Here is a 15,795-nt window from a genome sequence, read left to right as displayed (position 1 = left end):
TTTGTCTTTGCTCTAATATTAAGCTATCTTGTTGAACCAAGGAGAATCCAACGCCTTTTTTGCCTTTGCTGACAGTGCATTACTAAAATTAATTTATTTCCATTTTTTTTGTCATCCTTAAATAGAGCTATAGAAATAGTGAGCAGTGGATCATTTTATAATGTTGACATTTTATTTACTCAACATGACTTCCAGTGGTCAGAAGATGCTGACTGAGGCTTGAATGTGACAAGCATGTGTAGTGGTAGAAGAACAACCAGCATTGTTTGAACTGGAACCAGTCAAAATAATACCTGCTTCTTTTTCTGTTTGGGAACTAATCGCATTTTTTGGTTTTTGTTTGTTTGCAGCTTCTCCTCTCATGGGTGCACAGAGCTTTCCTAACCTCACAACCACTGGCACCACCTCAACTGTTACAATGTCCACATCCATAGTAACCAGCAGCAATAATGTAGCCACGGCAACCACAGGTTTGTCGGTTGGCCAGTTGCTCAGTAACACTCTGACCACCAGCCTGACCTCTACGTCTAGTGAGAGCGACACTGGTCAGGAAGCTGAGTTTTCCCTCTATGGTAGGCTATACTAGACTTACTATTATTATACATCTCTTTCCTCCTCCACACCTCCTCAGCTTCTTCAACATTTAACGTGTTTCTACTGCCTAACATCCATGTTAACATTTAGCACATCTTGACTCCTCATACATTTGGCCAGCGCTTTCTGTCTCGGAGAAGTGCATGATGATCAGAGTTGTTTCTAGTGAGACCTCACACTTGAGTGCTCTCCCTGCAGACTTCCTGGACAGCTGTCGCGCTAACACGCTATTGGCCGAGTTAGATGATGAAGAGGATCTGCCTGAGCCAGATGATGATGATGATGAGAACGAGGATGACAATCAGGAAGACCAAGAGTATGAGGAAGTTTTGGTACGGTCCAGGGTAAACCTTGGTTTCCACATTCATTTTAATAGGGTAAAATTTGTTGCAGTTTCTCTTCATATAGTGTACTTGTCGATTGCATGCTTGTACTCCCTTTTTAAAAATAGTTGCCTGAACCTCCCTTAAGTTTGTCTGTAAATTCTGTGGATTGTGAAGTGTGATTTAATGTATGTGATTTTTGTTAGTGTTTTGTTTTTATAAATGTTTCTTTATCCTGTAGATGTCTAATATCGGTGTTGCATGTTTGTGTTGGGTGTAGTACCTTGTCTGCCACTCCCAAAGAGCTGATGGCGGTTGTTCATGTTGTGTGTTATACAGGAAGAGGAAGAGTATGAAACCAAAGGGGGTCGGCGTAGAACTTGGGACGATGACTTTGTCCTCAAACGCCAGTTCTCTGCTTTAGTCCCGGCGTTCGACCCCAGACCAGGCCGGACCAACGTCCAGCAGACTACTGACCTGGAGATCCCTCCCCCAGGTAAACACACATTTACATACCACACCAACAGTATTCAGTTCAATATGTATGACTGTGAATGGACTTGGTTTTGTACATGATTACTAGACAAATGGCAAGTCTTTCACACATGCTTCAGTTGAACTTTAGAGCACAGTGGTGAGCTTTTTCTCCATGTCTTTCCTTGTCCCTACAGGTACACCTCGCTCTGAAGTCCAGGAGGAGGTTGAGTGTCCCCCCTCCCCCCACCTCGCCCTCATCCTCAAAGTGGCAGGGCTTGGAACCACCCGAGAAGTTGAACTACCTCTCTCCAACTACAAGGGTACTATCTTTTACTATGTCCAGAAGCTCCTCCAGCTCTCCTGCAGCGGGAGCGTCAAGTCAGATAAACTGCGGCGGATCTGGGAACCCACATATACGTAAGTCTGAATGGTTGTTGTTGTTTTAGCTTTTCCTCGTGATTCTGTGGTGAAACCTAATCTAAAAATAGCCTTTTGATCTCCTTAATGATGTTTTGACTTTCTGTGTTGCAGGATAATGTACAGAGAAATGAAGGATTCAGACAAAGAGAAGGAAAGTAGAAAGATGGTAATTGACAGGTTTCACATCCCCTCAGTCTTTCTATCCTGCCCATTCAAATCTTGGCTGTGAATTTCTGTGGCTGTTCTCAAATGTGTAGCTAAATGTTCCTCCTGGATAGCTAGCCAGCTAGACAGCCATACCTCACTAACCTTTTAAAGACGCAAGGAGACTGTGACTGAAAACCCTATTAGTCATAATGTAACTAGAGTAACTGCACCGGCCTCTTTAGTGGTTAAACCAATCTACTGTAATGCATGTCTATTTGCCTTGAGACTTTACAATCAGGAAAGACCAACATTTGGTTCTTCCTGTTGTAGGGTTGCTGGTCTGTAGAGCATGTGGAGCAATACCTTGGCACTGATGAATTACCAAAGAATGACTTGATAACCTACATGCAGAAGAATGCAGACTCATCTTTCCTGCGCCACTGGAAATTAACCGGCACTAATAAAAGTATTAGGAAAAACAGAAATTGTTCTCAGCTCATAGCTGCATACAAGGTATAGAACGACATCAAGATGTTGCTTAAATATCTGTCTATTTTCTCTTTTGATATCCTTTTCTTTCTTGCTTGACTGTCACTTGTGTTAGACAGTTGTTGCTGTTTTCTTTAGCTAAATGGCTTGTGGCTGTTCTGTAGATAATGCATTACCATGATTTCCTTAGACGTCAGTGTTGTGAATCTGTTCCGTTTCATTATTTTGTCATACGAGAATGCAGTAATTGTACAGTAAAATAGCCTTGTCCAGTTTTATGCTATTGTCTTCACTGTTAATCAGAGAGTTAGTATAGGCAGGGAGCTGAAGGAAACATACGGTTTTAAACCACGGTCCATATGATTGCTTGCAGGACTTCTGTGAGCATGGATGTAGGTTAGGGGGCCTGAGCCCTGGGTCTCTGGGTGTCATGCAGACCTGTGACATTCTGAGTGTGGCCAGGGAGCAGGCCCAGGCCAAGGCTGGCTCCAGTCAGAGTGCCTGTGGAGTGGAGGACGTGCTCCAGCTACTCCGTATCCTATTCATCATCGGGGGAGACCCCCACGCCCACGCACGCACTTTCCAGGAAGGTACGGATACACATCTCGGAACACACACTCTGTATCCTCTTCATCATTGGGACACACACACACACAACTACCAGGAAGTTATGGCTACACCCCTTCATACCCCCCCTGTTTGTGTTCTTAATGACACATGTTGTTAATCTACTGTGTAATGACTAGATGTGGATGACCTCCAATTCAATGCATCGCCTGAGGAATTCACCAGCAAGAAGGTCACAACAAAGATTCTCCAGCAGATAGAGGAGCCTCTGGCCCTGGCCAGTGGGGCCCTCCCAGAGTGGTGTGAGCAGCTTACCAGCAAGTGTCCTTTCCTCATCCCCTTCGAGACCCGGCAGCTGTACTTCACCTGCACTGCATTTGGAGCCTCCAGGTTAGTGCTACTTGACATGTAACAAAAATGCGTGTCTGTCACGCTCTGTATTCTCCTGAAGATGGTTTATGGTCTTGTACTGCATTGAATAACGAACATTATGCTCCCTCACATATTACAGGGCCTATTATTGAAGATAAATTATTTGAGTGCTGTCCATTTCATTCACCTTATTCTATACTGACCCTGTATGTGCCTGTGTCCTCAAGGGCAATAGTGTGGCTGCAGAACCGGCGGGAGGCCACCATGGAGCGCTCACGGCCCTCCACCACAGTGCGGAGGGACGACCCTGGGGAGTTCAGGGTGGGCCGGCTCAAACACGAGAGGATCAAGGTCCCCCGCGGAGACCAGATGATGGAGTGGGCTGAGAGCGTCATGCAGATCCATGCCGACAGGAAGTCTGTTCTGGAGGTAAAACACCACGCCAGATTACACCATATTACGCCAGATTTAAGCACATACATTTTACTCCTGGCCTATAAAGCACGCTCAATGGAGGATCTGTGTGAAGAGATTATTGGTTGTCATGAATAAGTGGTCCACATAATGCTATGTGGTGTGAAATAAGTCCTCATTCATCGTCTTCAATTTTGTAAGCTTACTGTACATGTTGGGGTTTTTTACAGCTTGGTGATGTGTTCCCCTATTTGAATGGCATGGCTATGAAAGTTTGTATTGACTGACCAATATGTCTCTCTTCCCAGGTTGAGTTCCAGGGGGAGGAGGGCACAGGCCTCGGTCCCACCCTGGAGTTCTATGCTCTGGTGGCAGCTGAGTTCCAGAGGACTTCCCTGGGTATCTGGCTCTGTGATGACGACTTCCCAGACGATGAGTCTCGCCAGGCAAGTGCCGCTTTACTGTCACATGAAAACCTAAACAGTAATATTTGGACAATATCCATGCAATTACATGTTCTCATTTTCCTCAAAAACAACATACTGTATGTTTAGATGTTATGAACTATGTCAGTGTCACTTTAATATTTTTGGGGATTAACTGTGTGTGTTGTACTATCAGGTGGATCTGGGTGGGGGTCTCAAACCTCCAGGCTACTACGTCCAGCGCTCCTGCGGCCTGTTCCCGGCCCCATTCCCCCAAGACAGTGACGAGCTGGAGCGCCTCAGCAAACTCTTCTTCTTCCTCGGTGTCTTTCTGGCCAAGTGCATCCAGGACAACCGCCTGGTGGACCTGCCCATTTCACGACCCTTCTTCAAGCTTCTTTGCATGGGTGACATTAAGAGCAACATGTCCAAGCTGCTCTATGCATCCCGCGGAGGCCCTCTCCTCCTTGATCCTACCGAGCAGCACCGCCACTTCTCAGAGATCCAGTCGGAGGCGTCCACCGAGGAGAGCCAGGACACCTATTCCATCGGCAGCTTTGACGAGGACTCCAAGTCCGAGTTCATCCTGGACCCCCCTAAACCCAAGCCCCCGGCCTGGTACCACGGCATCCTGACCTGGGAGGACTTTGAACTCGTCAACCCCCACCGGGCCAAGTTCCTGAAGGAGATGAAGGAGCTGGCGGTGAAGAGGAGGCTGATCCTGGGGAACAAGAGTCTGTCTGAGGATGAGAAGAACACTAGGCTGCAGGACCTCATGCTGAAGAACCCCATGGGCTCTGGACCACCACTTAGTGTAGAGGACCTGGGGTGAGCACAGCGCCCACCACCACTCATTACTGAGAGAGCTTCTTAAATTTAGTCAAGAATTCAGTGGATAATATCCTGAATTGGAATGGCATTTTTACTAATTACATTGTTTAGTAGGTGACGTATAATCACTTGTGGTACATTTTTACAATTTGCTCACCTGTTCAGTTTCCAATTATGCTGATTCATTATTTGATCCTTGACCGCTGTATCGTTGTCATTCAACATGGCTAATTTGAGTCCCTTTTCTCCCAGATTGAATTTCCAGTTCTGCCCCTCATCCAAAGTGCATGGGTTCTCAGCAGTGGACCTGAAGCCCAATGGAAATGACGAGGTAGGTAGAGAACTGCACCGCTAGAGTTTTACTGGTTAGATGAGTGGTGTCTAAATCTGGCCTGTGCCCCTCTGTTAATCCTTCCAGATGGTGACCATGGAGAATGCCGAGGAGTATGTGGAGCTCATGTTTGACTTCTCTATGCACACTGGCATCCAGAAACAAATGGAGGCTTTCAGAGGTATGCCTATTGAAACAATATGCGGATTAGCGTTAGTAATCACATAGAAAAAAATTGTTTGCGCACTACATTTTGAATGTAATGAAATTAACTTATTTTCTCAGAGGGTTTTAACCGAGTGTTCCCCATGGAGAAGCTGAGCTCCTTCAGTCACAAGGAGGTGCAGATGATCCTCTGTGGAAACCAGTCTCCTTCCTGGACATCTGAGGACGTCATGAACTACACAGAGCCTAAGCTGGGCTACACTCGGGACAGGTATGATGGCCCTCGTATCTACTACAGTTTATAGACTAGATCATTTACTCTGGCCAGCTTGAAAAACGTTTGTTAGATCTCCTTGTATTGACGGTGTTGGTCGTGTTTTAAAAGGGGTTCAAATAACAAGAACTGAAATGGCGAAGTTGCTAACATGACCAGAACGTTTCTTAGTTCCTAGAGGAACATGGGACCTTGTACTGCTGCGCCAGTACATCAACTGACACTATCTAACAGCTTGTTGTTTTCATATTTTGCTGGAGAGACCTTTTTAACTGTTGTATCTGTTCTCGTCCTCTCCACAGTCCTGGGTTCCTGCGTTTTGTGCGGGTGCTGTGTGGCATGTCATCTGACGAGAGGAAAGCCTTCCTCCAGTTCACCACAGGATGCTCCACTCTGCCCCCTGGTGGTCTGGCCAACCTGCATCCACGCCTCACCATCGTTCGGAAGGTAAGGCTCTCCATGAGACCAATCACTGAGTTTAGGGAACTTTGTCAACCTTGCAGTACAGTAAGCCATCCTAATGAGGTTGATATGTTTCAAAAATGCTGTCAGTAGAAATCTGGGAAATGTTTGACATTTAAATGTATTCTGTTCAGCTTTAAAATGATAGTATAGTAATGACACTACCTCCACCACTTGAATCTGCCACTCCAGACCTCTGGGATTATAGAGCAGGGCTGTGACTGCAACACAGTTAACCTAATTGTTCCCCCTAGGTGGACGCAACAGACTCGAGCTATCCATCTGTTAACACTTGTGTGCACTACCTGAAGCTGCCAGAGTATTCCTCTGAAGACATCATGAGAGAGCGCCTCCTAGCGGCTACCATGGAGAAGGGCTTCCACCTCAACTGAGCATGCTCTGTCTGCCCCATTATGACTGACCAACCCCCCCCTGCTGGTGAAGCCTGTTGTGTTTTGTTGCAGAAAAAGAAACAAGCTGAGATCTCTCCCCCCTCCTCCCAACCCCACATCTCCCCCCGTCCTGTCCTTTCCCCCTGAAAAACAGTCCCATGTTAACTCAATAGCTAGTGATACAGATAAAACCAGGGGCGCCCCCCCCACCTTCCCTCTCCTCCGACCCACCTGCTTACTTGTCACAGCTCCCTCCCCAGGGCACTCTGCTGCTTTAAGGGCTTGAGCAACTGGAAGACGGGGCAGACAGTTTCCTCATGTTCTACAGTGTTTACTATCTCTCTCTCTCATACTTTGGCTGTGAGCATCTGTGTACAAGTTCTCTGTAGTTTTTGGGTTTTCAGATTGCCATCACCCGGCTGTCAACCTCCTTCCTTTCCCTGCGTCATGTGAGGGGAGAAGGGCAGCTGCTTCTGTAGAGCTAACTGTAGAGTGTTTGGGCATTTCCTTACCAGGTTGTTTTACTAGTGCCTGCGTTGTTTGAATATTAGGATTACCTTGTTCCTTTTACTTCATCTAACATCATACAATCATGATGCACATGCTTATTATTTTTCCTTTCGTTACTGTGTGTATTTTGATGTTTATTGCCCTGCTATAAGGATCAAAGTCCCTGAGTGCATTTGTGTAATTTGATCAAAGCTAGAGACAAAAACACTGGTTCTGTGTGCAAGGCACATTTAAAAAGGAAAAAAAGCAAGCTATGCTTTCCCTTGTATTTTCTTTGTATATTATAAACATTTATTTAACTCAAGTTGCAGTTTGAAGTAAACAGATATTTTCAAATGTGTATGCTCCAAAAATAATCATTAAAATGTTTGCAAAGTATGAAGTCTTGTTTATTTACGTAAAAAAAAAAAAGACCTGAATAACATGCTATGCACATTAAAGCTCCAAGGGAAGATGTATGTAATACCTCAGTTCAATCTATTACTATAGCTGCTGTATAAAAAAAATACTTATTCTATACAATGGATTATTATTGATAAACTCAAGTATGAAGTCCATAACTCATTTGGATGGCAATGTGTCCATTTCTTCCCCAAAGGGTAATACAGTGGCAAAAAAGTATGTGAACCCTTTGGAATTACCTGGATTTCTGTATAAAATGTTCTGAAAAATTTATTCCCAAGTTTAGCCTAACATTCTCCTGCAAAATGTCTATCTGTCTGACAATTGAAGCTCAACAGGACAACGACCCAAAAGTAAATCAACAACCAAAGAAAATACACCTTCTGGAGTGGCCCAGTCAGAGTCCTGACCTCAACCCGAATATATCTATATTTTTTTGTAAGTAAAAAAAAAGCTGTGGCATGACCTCGAGCAGTGCACACCAGATATCGCTGAACTGAAACCATTTTGTAAAGATGAATGGTCCAAAATGCCTCCTGACCGTTGTGCAGGTCTAATCCGCAACCTCAAATGTTTGGTTGAGTTTATTGTTGCCAAAGGAGGGTCAACCAGTTATTAAATCCAAAGGTTCACATTCTTTTTCCACCCTACACTGAATGTTTACACGGTGTGTTCAATAAAGACAAATGTATAATTGTTTGTGTTATTAGTTTAAGCACGCTGTGACTTAGATCACATTTTATGACAAATTTATGCAGAAATTCAGGTAATTCCAAAGAGTTCACATACTTTTTCTTGCCACTAGTCTTAGTTTGTTCAAACCATAGAGCTAGATGGAGGTCTCTAGTGTCCAAAAGCCTGTTTTAGCATGGGCAGCTCATGGAGAACTCATCTTTGTATTTGTATAAGGTTATCTGTCTGCCAATTGAACTGATGGGCAGTGCCATTGAGGCTCTCCATTTTGAAGTAGTCAATTTTCTTCTTCACAATTGGCTGATCTTTTGATGATTTCAATAGGGTCACCAGGAGGAATCATCCAAAGAAGTTGAAAGTCTCACCCAGTTGACTACATTAAAATGGTGGAAGCTCTCAATGGAGTTGCCCATGCTAATAAGGCCTGTGACACTAGCGGCCTCCATCATTCTCTAGGGGGCACCGCCCTTGAGAACTTTCACCACTTTGAAGTGGTGACCTGGATGGAATTATGTGAAGGAAAACGTCACCCAAAAACAATATTTTGGTACTTATTTCATTGTTGACATGTTTTGCTTGTCAGCAATCAAGTTTTCAAGTTATGCAACTTTCGTGCCACGTTTAAAACAACTGGGAACTCAGGAATTTCGGACTTCAGTGCGTTAAAAACAAAAAGGGGTTCCAATGAGAAAAATCTATTTGAACTCGGGAACTCTGGCCTCTTTCTAGAGCTCTGACACCATGGTTTGACCTCAAATTTTTCAATGTGGCATTAAAATACAGAAATCATCCCTGTATGGTGCAAAATGCATCATATGGGGATGGTTTGAAAGTTACAAATCTTAACTTGATTGCTGACAAGCAAAACATTTTGGGACTGTCAGCAATGGACTAATGAAACAAATACCAAAATATCGTTTTTGGGTGGTTTTCCTTCAAGGATCATATAATTCCATCCAGGTTACCAGGAGGAATCAGCCAATGAATTATACTTGTGAGAAGACATTCCATAACTGCAGGTGTCAGTAAATCGCCAACCTCTGCTTTATTCCTGTTCAAACAACACACTCTAGATGGCAGTGTGCACCCTTTCAGTTTCCCAACTCATAGAAAAAAATGGAGTACTTCATTATGGAGATGGCCTTAATGGCGCTGCCCGTGCTCTTAAAGACGTCATAATTGGACAGATACAATGATGCGATGTCTAAGTCTATGGTTCAAACAACTGCTCAATGTGCCTCAGCCATCTTGTCCAGAGCTAGTAGAGGTGCCAGGATGCGGTTCTTGTTGGTCTCCACTATGTGTCCATTCTGGATAATCTCATCAATGATGATGTGCACTTTATCCAGGTTGAACATGATCTGAGCTGGAGTTAAGGTCATTAAATCATCTATAAGTCAATATTGAATACTCATTTATTCCCTATCACAGTGTAAAGGAGGGTATTTGTTTACCCCGCTCAATGAGCACTCTCCATTAGTAAGAATGATATCTCTGGCTACACCATTAACATGTCACTGGTCAGGTTGAACAACTTTGACAACTTAACTGTGAACCGTTAACACCACTGACTGTAGTTGCATTCCAATTCTTATGACTGGTCTGACCCCGGCTAGTCTGAAATCCCACTGAGCCCAGACTCAGACAATGACAGTAGTCTTCATCAGTCTGTGCAGTGCCATACTAAATGCCAGGGCTGGAATGGCACTGTTGGCAAGCCACATGAAAAGCACCTAATGCGAAGGTGGACAGGCAGACAGACCCTGCTTTTGTTTCAATGACTTGTTTCCTCAAACTGATTAAAACAAGTTATAATAATTTGTAAAGGATACATCCAATTCACTCTGTTAGGAGAGAAAAACAATTTACTTTTCTAACGAGGAACGATCAGTTTAGAGTAATGTGTTTTTGTCCCAGAAAATACTGACCTTTAAAATGCTATGCATAGGTGGTTGGATAGTTAACGTGAAGTAAATCTAGTATACAACAAGAATGTGCTGAAGTAGAGAATAAAAAGACTGAACTCACCACACGACTAAAGTACTTGTCAAGAACCTCAACAAAGTTGTGTACCAGCTCATAGATTGACAGCTCATTCTGTGGGAAAGAAGGACATCCCACACCATGAATCATGTATAATCACAATAATACAATCTCAACCTTAATCTGTTAACACTAATACTTGTACACTTATAACAGTGAAATGATGAACTCACCTCAGTGTCACTGATACCAACAACTATGAAGAGAGCAGCATACTGTCGATACACTAGTTTGAAGTCCTTGTATTCCACAAAAGAGCACTAGATAGAATACAATAGTTAGTTGAATGTGAATTCCAAGATGAGCTCAGTGGCACACTAACTCAGCATGAAGAATACCATAAATACAAACAAAAATGTTTAGCATGACAATGAGTGGCAAGGACTGGAATTATCGCTAAACAGACTGATAACAGACTAGGTTAGGTCTAGGTAATTTCTACTAGATTTCATTCTGTCCTGTATTGTTTTGTCTAACCCCCCAGTTATGCATTGTCTTGTCTAACCCCCCAGTTATGCATTGTCTTCTCACTGTTGTGTTATACCCCTGAAAGTAAACCAAACCAAACATTTTTTTCTAATAATGTGATTGAGAGAGACCTCTTCTTTTTTGCGTGACAGGCATCTCTTGACAACATCAGTCTCCAGAGAAGGCCTCTTCTCAATGTCCACCTGCTCATAATACTTAGACAGGCGGGTCTGGCCCTGCTTGTTAACCATCAGAAGGAACTTGATCATTGTGATCTCTAAATCCAGTGTATCTGCAAAACAGGAAATAATTATACATATATAAATGGTGTCATTGCAAATCATGCACAAAGTCTTTGTGTAATACCCCTTTTTTTTGTTTATGCATCTGTAACTGATCAGTTAACTACATACCCCATTCAGCAGTCAGAAGGACTATGGCCAAGCTAAACTAACAGTCAAGATCCCCAATCTGCAGTCAGCAAACAATGCAGTCAGCAACATAGTGCTGGATATGAGATGGCTCCCTGAGTCATGCAAACAAACCCTGATAGAATCCTATTTCTATTATTGATCTGGTTCACAATGTGTCTGTGCTGTACAGACTAACTGTATACACGCATGCCCGGCCTAATGTATTTGGATGACCCCCCAAAAAAGAAAAAGGTGAGTATGTCCCACCATGCAGCGCGGGACAATTCTCTCTCCCACCCCCGGCAGTAAGGAGTCTTTCATATCCAACTCCAAGGATTGGACTAATGGCGGCCAACAAATCTTTACGCTGAGAGTAAATCCAAAACATAGCCCTGTCTCACTACAACCGCATAGCCATTTCAGTGAAAGGCATCGTCAAATTCATACGGGAACACTGATCTGAAAAGGGGGAGGGGAGGCGAATTCAAGCAGCAAATTGTGCTGGGACTTTCCTCTTCTTAAAAATGGATGAACACCCCGGCGGAGGAGTTGGAATGGCCGCCTCAAGACAGCAGCAGGGGAATAACAACGTTAATCCCCAAATCGGTAGTGGAGGTGGCTCAGGGATGGGGCAGCAGCAAGACGACATACCACGGCCACAGCAATATACCATCCCCGGTATTTTACATTACATCCAGCACGAATGGGCCCGATTCGAAATGGAGAGAGCTCATTGGGAAGTGGAGAGGGCCGAACTTCAGGTAGCTATTAGCATACTAACGTTAGCTCAGCCAACTAACTAACACAGAAGCTTGAGCGACAATTAATTTTGCCTGGATAGTGTGCAACTTTTGTTTTAGCCACTTTGTATCCAATGACCATGCTTCGATAGCAAGTGAACGTCCTACTATAGTGTGTCCAGTTAGATAACAAATAGTTAGCCACGGGAATCAGTTAACTGGCTGGATAACATTAGCTTAGCACCGGCTGACAAATGCTGGCTAGATAGTATGTGATAAAGTGGAACATCAAGTTGATTTGTTTGCAATGTCTTACCCGTAGTTTTATGAATACCGTTCACTCTTGCTGCTGTGCTACTTATTTAGTCGTTTCATTTTAGAGAGTCGTTGAAATACAGAAGGCTCTAATCAAACCGAATCCAGCTGACTGTCAACTAATCTCTGAGAGCAGCCATTTTGGTTTGGTCATTATGGCGACAACTTGGCTGTGTCCTCTTGAGTCACCGACAGGTTAGCCGATGTTAGCTAGTTAACTAAAACATATTGAAAAGGGATACATCCCATATTGTTGATCATTTAAAGTCTGCAATCTTTTTAACTTAAAGTTTTTTTTTTAAATAAATAAATGAAAAATAAACATGTAGTCTGATGCCATTTGGATGGTTTGTGCATGTTGTTAGCAAGCTAACATAAACAAAGTTAGCTAGCTAGCTAACTGTCACAAGGCCCCAGACACAGTCTGACACACTGCACTGTCATTTACGATCGAACAAGTAAAACAATTCGCTTTAGGCTTAGTCAGCAATCTAGCTACATAACTTTTAGAATTCACTTTTGTGTCACGGATGTGATCTTGGTCAATTTATTAAAGTTTTTCCGTTGTGGTTTATTTTATGACATTTTGACAATGTTTTATAAAATTACATCAGCTAACGTTATCTGACCTGTCGAGACTACCTGGCAGTCTTGCAGATATGAAAGTGAATGTTGGTTCAGTGTTGTGATTGTATTAAGAAATGTGGAGGTGTTGAAATGCAAGCAGTGCCAGAGAGAGTATAGTACTTGTATTGCTTGAACACACCCCACTCCAGACAGTTGAAGTGGGACCGAGAGACTGAAAAACAGCTTCTATCTCAAGGCCATCAGTTAAACAGCCATCACTAACATAGAGAGGCTGCTGCCAACATGCAGGCTCACATCTCTGCTCACTTAAATACATGGACTTAATAAAGGTGTCACTTTAAATAACACCACTTTAATAATGTTTACATATCCTACATTACTCATCTCATATGTATATACTGTATTCTATACCATCTACTGCATTTTGCCTATGCCGCACGCCATTGCTAATCCTTATAAGTATATGCACATATTCTATTCATCCCTTTACATTTGTGTGTGTATAAGGTAGTTGTTGTGAATTTGTTAGATTACTGTTAGATATTACTGCATAGTCGGAACTAGAAGCACAAGCATTTCGCTACACTCACATTAACATCTGCTAACCATGTGTATGCGACCAATAAGATTTGATTTGATTTTGATTTGAGTGGTGGCAGATGGGAGGTTGACTCCCCCTGTACTGACTTGCTCAGTGACACATACCTTCAGCATGACTCTCACTCTGCACACTGATTCAAGGCCTACCAGTCAGTAGATTGGAATGGATATAAGGCTGCACAGGCTTCTGCATCCCTGTAGCCACGGTCTGTCTGTGCCCCCCCCCCCCCCCCCCCCCCCAGGACTAGTGAAGCGACAACTAGATGTCATGACCCTGTAGAGAATTGATTGTCTCACTAGATGGCCAGAAAATTAGCAAGTTTTAGTTATGTTAGGGTTCATGTACAGTAACAAAAATATCTTTATATATATGTATTCACAGATTTTTCATTATTTTTACTGTTTTCTACATTGTCTTCACATAGTAGTGAAGACAACAATGCTATGAAATAACAAATATGGAATCATGTGTTAAACCAAAATATTAGGTTCTTCAAAGTAGCCAACCTTTGCCTTGACAGCGTTGCAAATCCTTGGCATTTCTCTCAACCAGCTTCACCTGGAATGCTTTTCCAACTGTCTTGAAGGAGTTCCCACATAGGCTAAGCACTTGTTGGCTGCTTTTCCTTCACTCTGCGGTCCAACTCATCCCAAACAATCTCAATTAGGTTGTCGGATGATTGTGGAGGCCAGGTCATCTGATGCAGCGCTCCATCACTCTCCTTCTTTTTCAAATAGCCCTTACACAGCCTGGAGGTGTGTTGGGTCATTGTCCTGTTGAAAACAAATGATAGTCCCACTAAGCACAAACCAGATGGGATGGCGTATCGCTGCAGAATACTGTGGTAGCCATGCTGGTTAAGTGTTCCTTGAATTCTAAATATCACAGACAGTGTCACCAGCAAAGCTCCATCACACCTCCTCCTCCATGCTTCACGGTGGGAACCACACATGTAGAGATCATCCGTTCACCAACTCGGAGTCTCACAAAGACACGGTGGTTGGAACCAAAAATCTCAAATTTGGACTCATAATGAAGGAAAGAAATTCCACAAATTAACCTGTTAATTGAAATGCATTCTAGGTGATGCCAACAGTGTGCGAAGCTGTCATCAAGGCAACGGGTGGCTACTTTGAAGAATCTAAAATATAAATATATTTAGATTTGTTTAACACTAATTTTGGGTTAGTACATGATTCCATATGTGTTATTTCAAAGTTTTGAGGTCTTCACTATTATTCTACAATGTAGAAAATTGTACAAATAAAGAAAAACCCTTGAAGAAGGTGTGTCAACTTTTGACTGGTACTGTGTGTGTGTTGTATGTATGTATTTTACAGTTAGGCCCTATTTGAAGATCAATATGATAGTTACTTGTCTTGTCAACAGAAATAACTAGTATGACCTGCCTAATTTGCCATAACAAGATGCTGTAATATTGTTCAACTTTGTATTGATAAAACAACATGCATTTTACATTAATGAAGCAAGTCTAGATTATTTTGGTCAGCTGCACCTCCTATTGGGTGAGTTGCTTTGCGATTCATCCACATCAATCAGGGCAGTCAGCCCTGTTAGCACAAATCACACCAAGCCTGGAAATAAACGCTATCTGGGTTAAATCTACCTTTATAGGTCACTAAGAATGCCAGGGCATATTTAGAACCATTCTTATGCGTTCTGCTCTTCCTTTGCCCTGGCTGTAGAAGACAGACAGAGGAATGGCAGCCTGACTGAGCCCTTTTCTTTCTGTTTAGAATCTGTCTGTGGAAATAAAGAATATCATTATTAACACGGAGAGGCAGTGACTGTTGTATTTGGGTTTTATTTTTTTGTATGTTGAGGCTGAGTGTTTTACCACAAGGAAAGTTTGACAGGATTGGTGTTTGTTATCCTACTGATACAATGTATTTGTTTTCATTATGGATCCCCATTACAGCTACTTTTCCTGGGGTCCAGCAACATAAGACAGTTACATACAGTATTAAAATGACATTACATTTCATACCACTCCACCACCACATATTACAATACAACATCCATGTGCACATGTGTGTAGAGTGTGTGTCTGTGCCTGTCTGTGTCTCTTCACACTTACATAAAAAAAAAAAAAAATCTACTGCTTGCTTCAGTTACCTGATGTGGATGTAGCCATGGCACTGTGTAGTACTGTGCGCCTCCCATAGTCTGTTCTGTTCACCTCCCATAGTCTGTATGTATGGGTGTCTGAGCTGTGTGCTAGTAGTTTAAACAGACAGCTTGGTGCATTCAGCGTGTCAACACTTCTTACAAAAACAAGTAATGATGAAGTGAATCTCTCCTCCACTTTGAGCCATGAG

General features: G+C 42.9%; 3 protein-coding genes across 11 annotated transcripts in view; 2 read left to right on the top strand and 1 right to left on the bottom strand.

Moving 5' to 3' along the window:
• Positions 1–7,571, top strand: part of hectd1 (HECT domain containing 1) — a 28,320-nt gene extending 20,749 nt beyond the window's left edge. For 3 of the 7 annotated variants that reach the window (XM_055863627.1, XM_055863624.1, XM_055863625.1), the window contains exons 26-41: positions 351–572; positions 793–971; positions 1,257–1,413; positions 1,589–1,811; positions 1,926–1,980; positions 2,292–2,474; positions 2,824–3,040; positions 3,197–3,407; positions 3,617–3,818; positions 4,112–4,249; positions 4,425–5,056; positions 5,312–5,390; positions 5,478–5,571; positions 5,676–5,826; positions 6,132–6,276; positions 6,546–7,571. In XM_055863627.1, the coding sequence (XP_055719602.1) occupies positions 351–572; positions 793–971; positions 1,257–1,413; positions 1,589–1,811; positions 1,926–1,980; positions 2,292–2,474; positions 2,824–3,040; positions 3,197–3,407; positions 3,617–3,818; positions 4,112–4,249; positions 4,425–5,056; positions 5,312–5,390; positions 5,478–5,571; positions 5,676–5,826; positions 6,132–6,276; positions 6,546–6,683 (3,026 nt within the window). In that variant the 3' untranslated portion in view covers positions 6,684–7,571. The remainder of the gene's footprint in view (positions 1–350; positions 573–792; positions 972–1,256; positions 1,414–1,588; positions 1,812–1,925; positions 1,981–2,291; positions 2,475–2,823; positions 3,041–3,196; positions 3,408–3,616; positions 3,819–4,111; positions 4,250–4,424; positions 5,057–5,311; positions 5,391–5,477; positions 5,572–5,675; positions 5,827–6,131; positions 6,277–6,545) is intronic. The other 4 variants (XM_055863626.1, XM_055863629.1, XM_055863630.1 and 1 more) reach the window with 4 other exon arrangements.
• Positions 7,559–12,435, bottom strand: ap4s1 (adaptor related protein complex 4 subunit sigma 1). 3 transcript variants are annotated; one of them, XM_055863641.1, is made up of 6 exons: positions 12,269–12,435; positions 10,931–11,091; positions 10,505–10,591; positions 10,317–10,385; positions 10,121–10,161; positions 7,559–9,649 (listed from the first exon to the last, which is right to left on the bottom strand). In XM_055863641.1, exons 2-6 carry the CDS (start codon positions 11,066–11,068, stop codon positions 9,586–9,588), a joined length of 399 nt encoding a protein of 132 aa, XP_055719616.1. In that variant the 5' UTR covers positions 11,069–11,091; positions 12,269–12,435; the 3' UTR covers positions 7,559–9,585. The 3 variants fall into 3 exon arrangements, with proteins under 3 accessions (XP_055719616.1, XP_055719615.1, XP_055719617.1); XM_055863640.1 differs by having other exon boundaries at positions 10,121–10,132; positions 12,269–12,434; XM_055863642.1 differs by lacking the exon at positions 10,121–10,161 and having other exon boundaries at positions 7,559–9,654; positions 12,269–12,434.
• strn3 (striatin, calmodulin binding protein 3) overlaps positions 11,479–15,795 on the top strand; it is a 24,279-nt gene continuing 19,962 nt past the window's right edge. The window contains exon 1 of the mRNA XM_055863635.1: positions 11,479–11,973. Within this exon, the coding sequence (XP_055719610.1) occupies positions 11,737–11,973 (237 nt within the window). The 5' untranslated portion in view covers positions 11,479–11,736. The remainder of the gene's footprint in view (positions 11,974–15,795) is intronic.

Source organism: Salvelinus fontinalis, chromosome 15 (genome assembly GCF_029448725.1).
Source record: "Salvelinus fontinalis isolate EN_2023a chromosome 15, ASM2944872v1, whole genome shotgun sequence".
NCBI classification, from domain to species: domain Eukaryota; kingdom Metazoa; phylum Chordata; class Actinopteri; order Salmoniformes; family Salmonidae; genus Salvelinus; species Salvelinus fontinalis.
The sequence above is the reverse complement of the archived record's forward strand: the minus strand, read 5'-3'. Positions and strand labels throughout refer to the sequence as shown.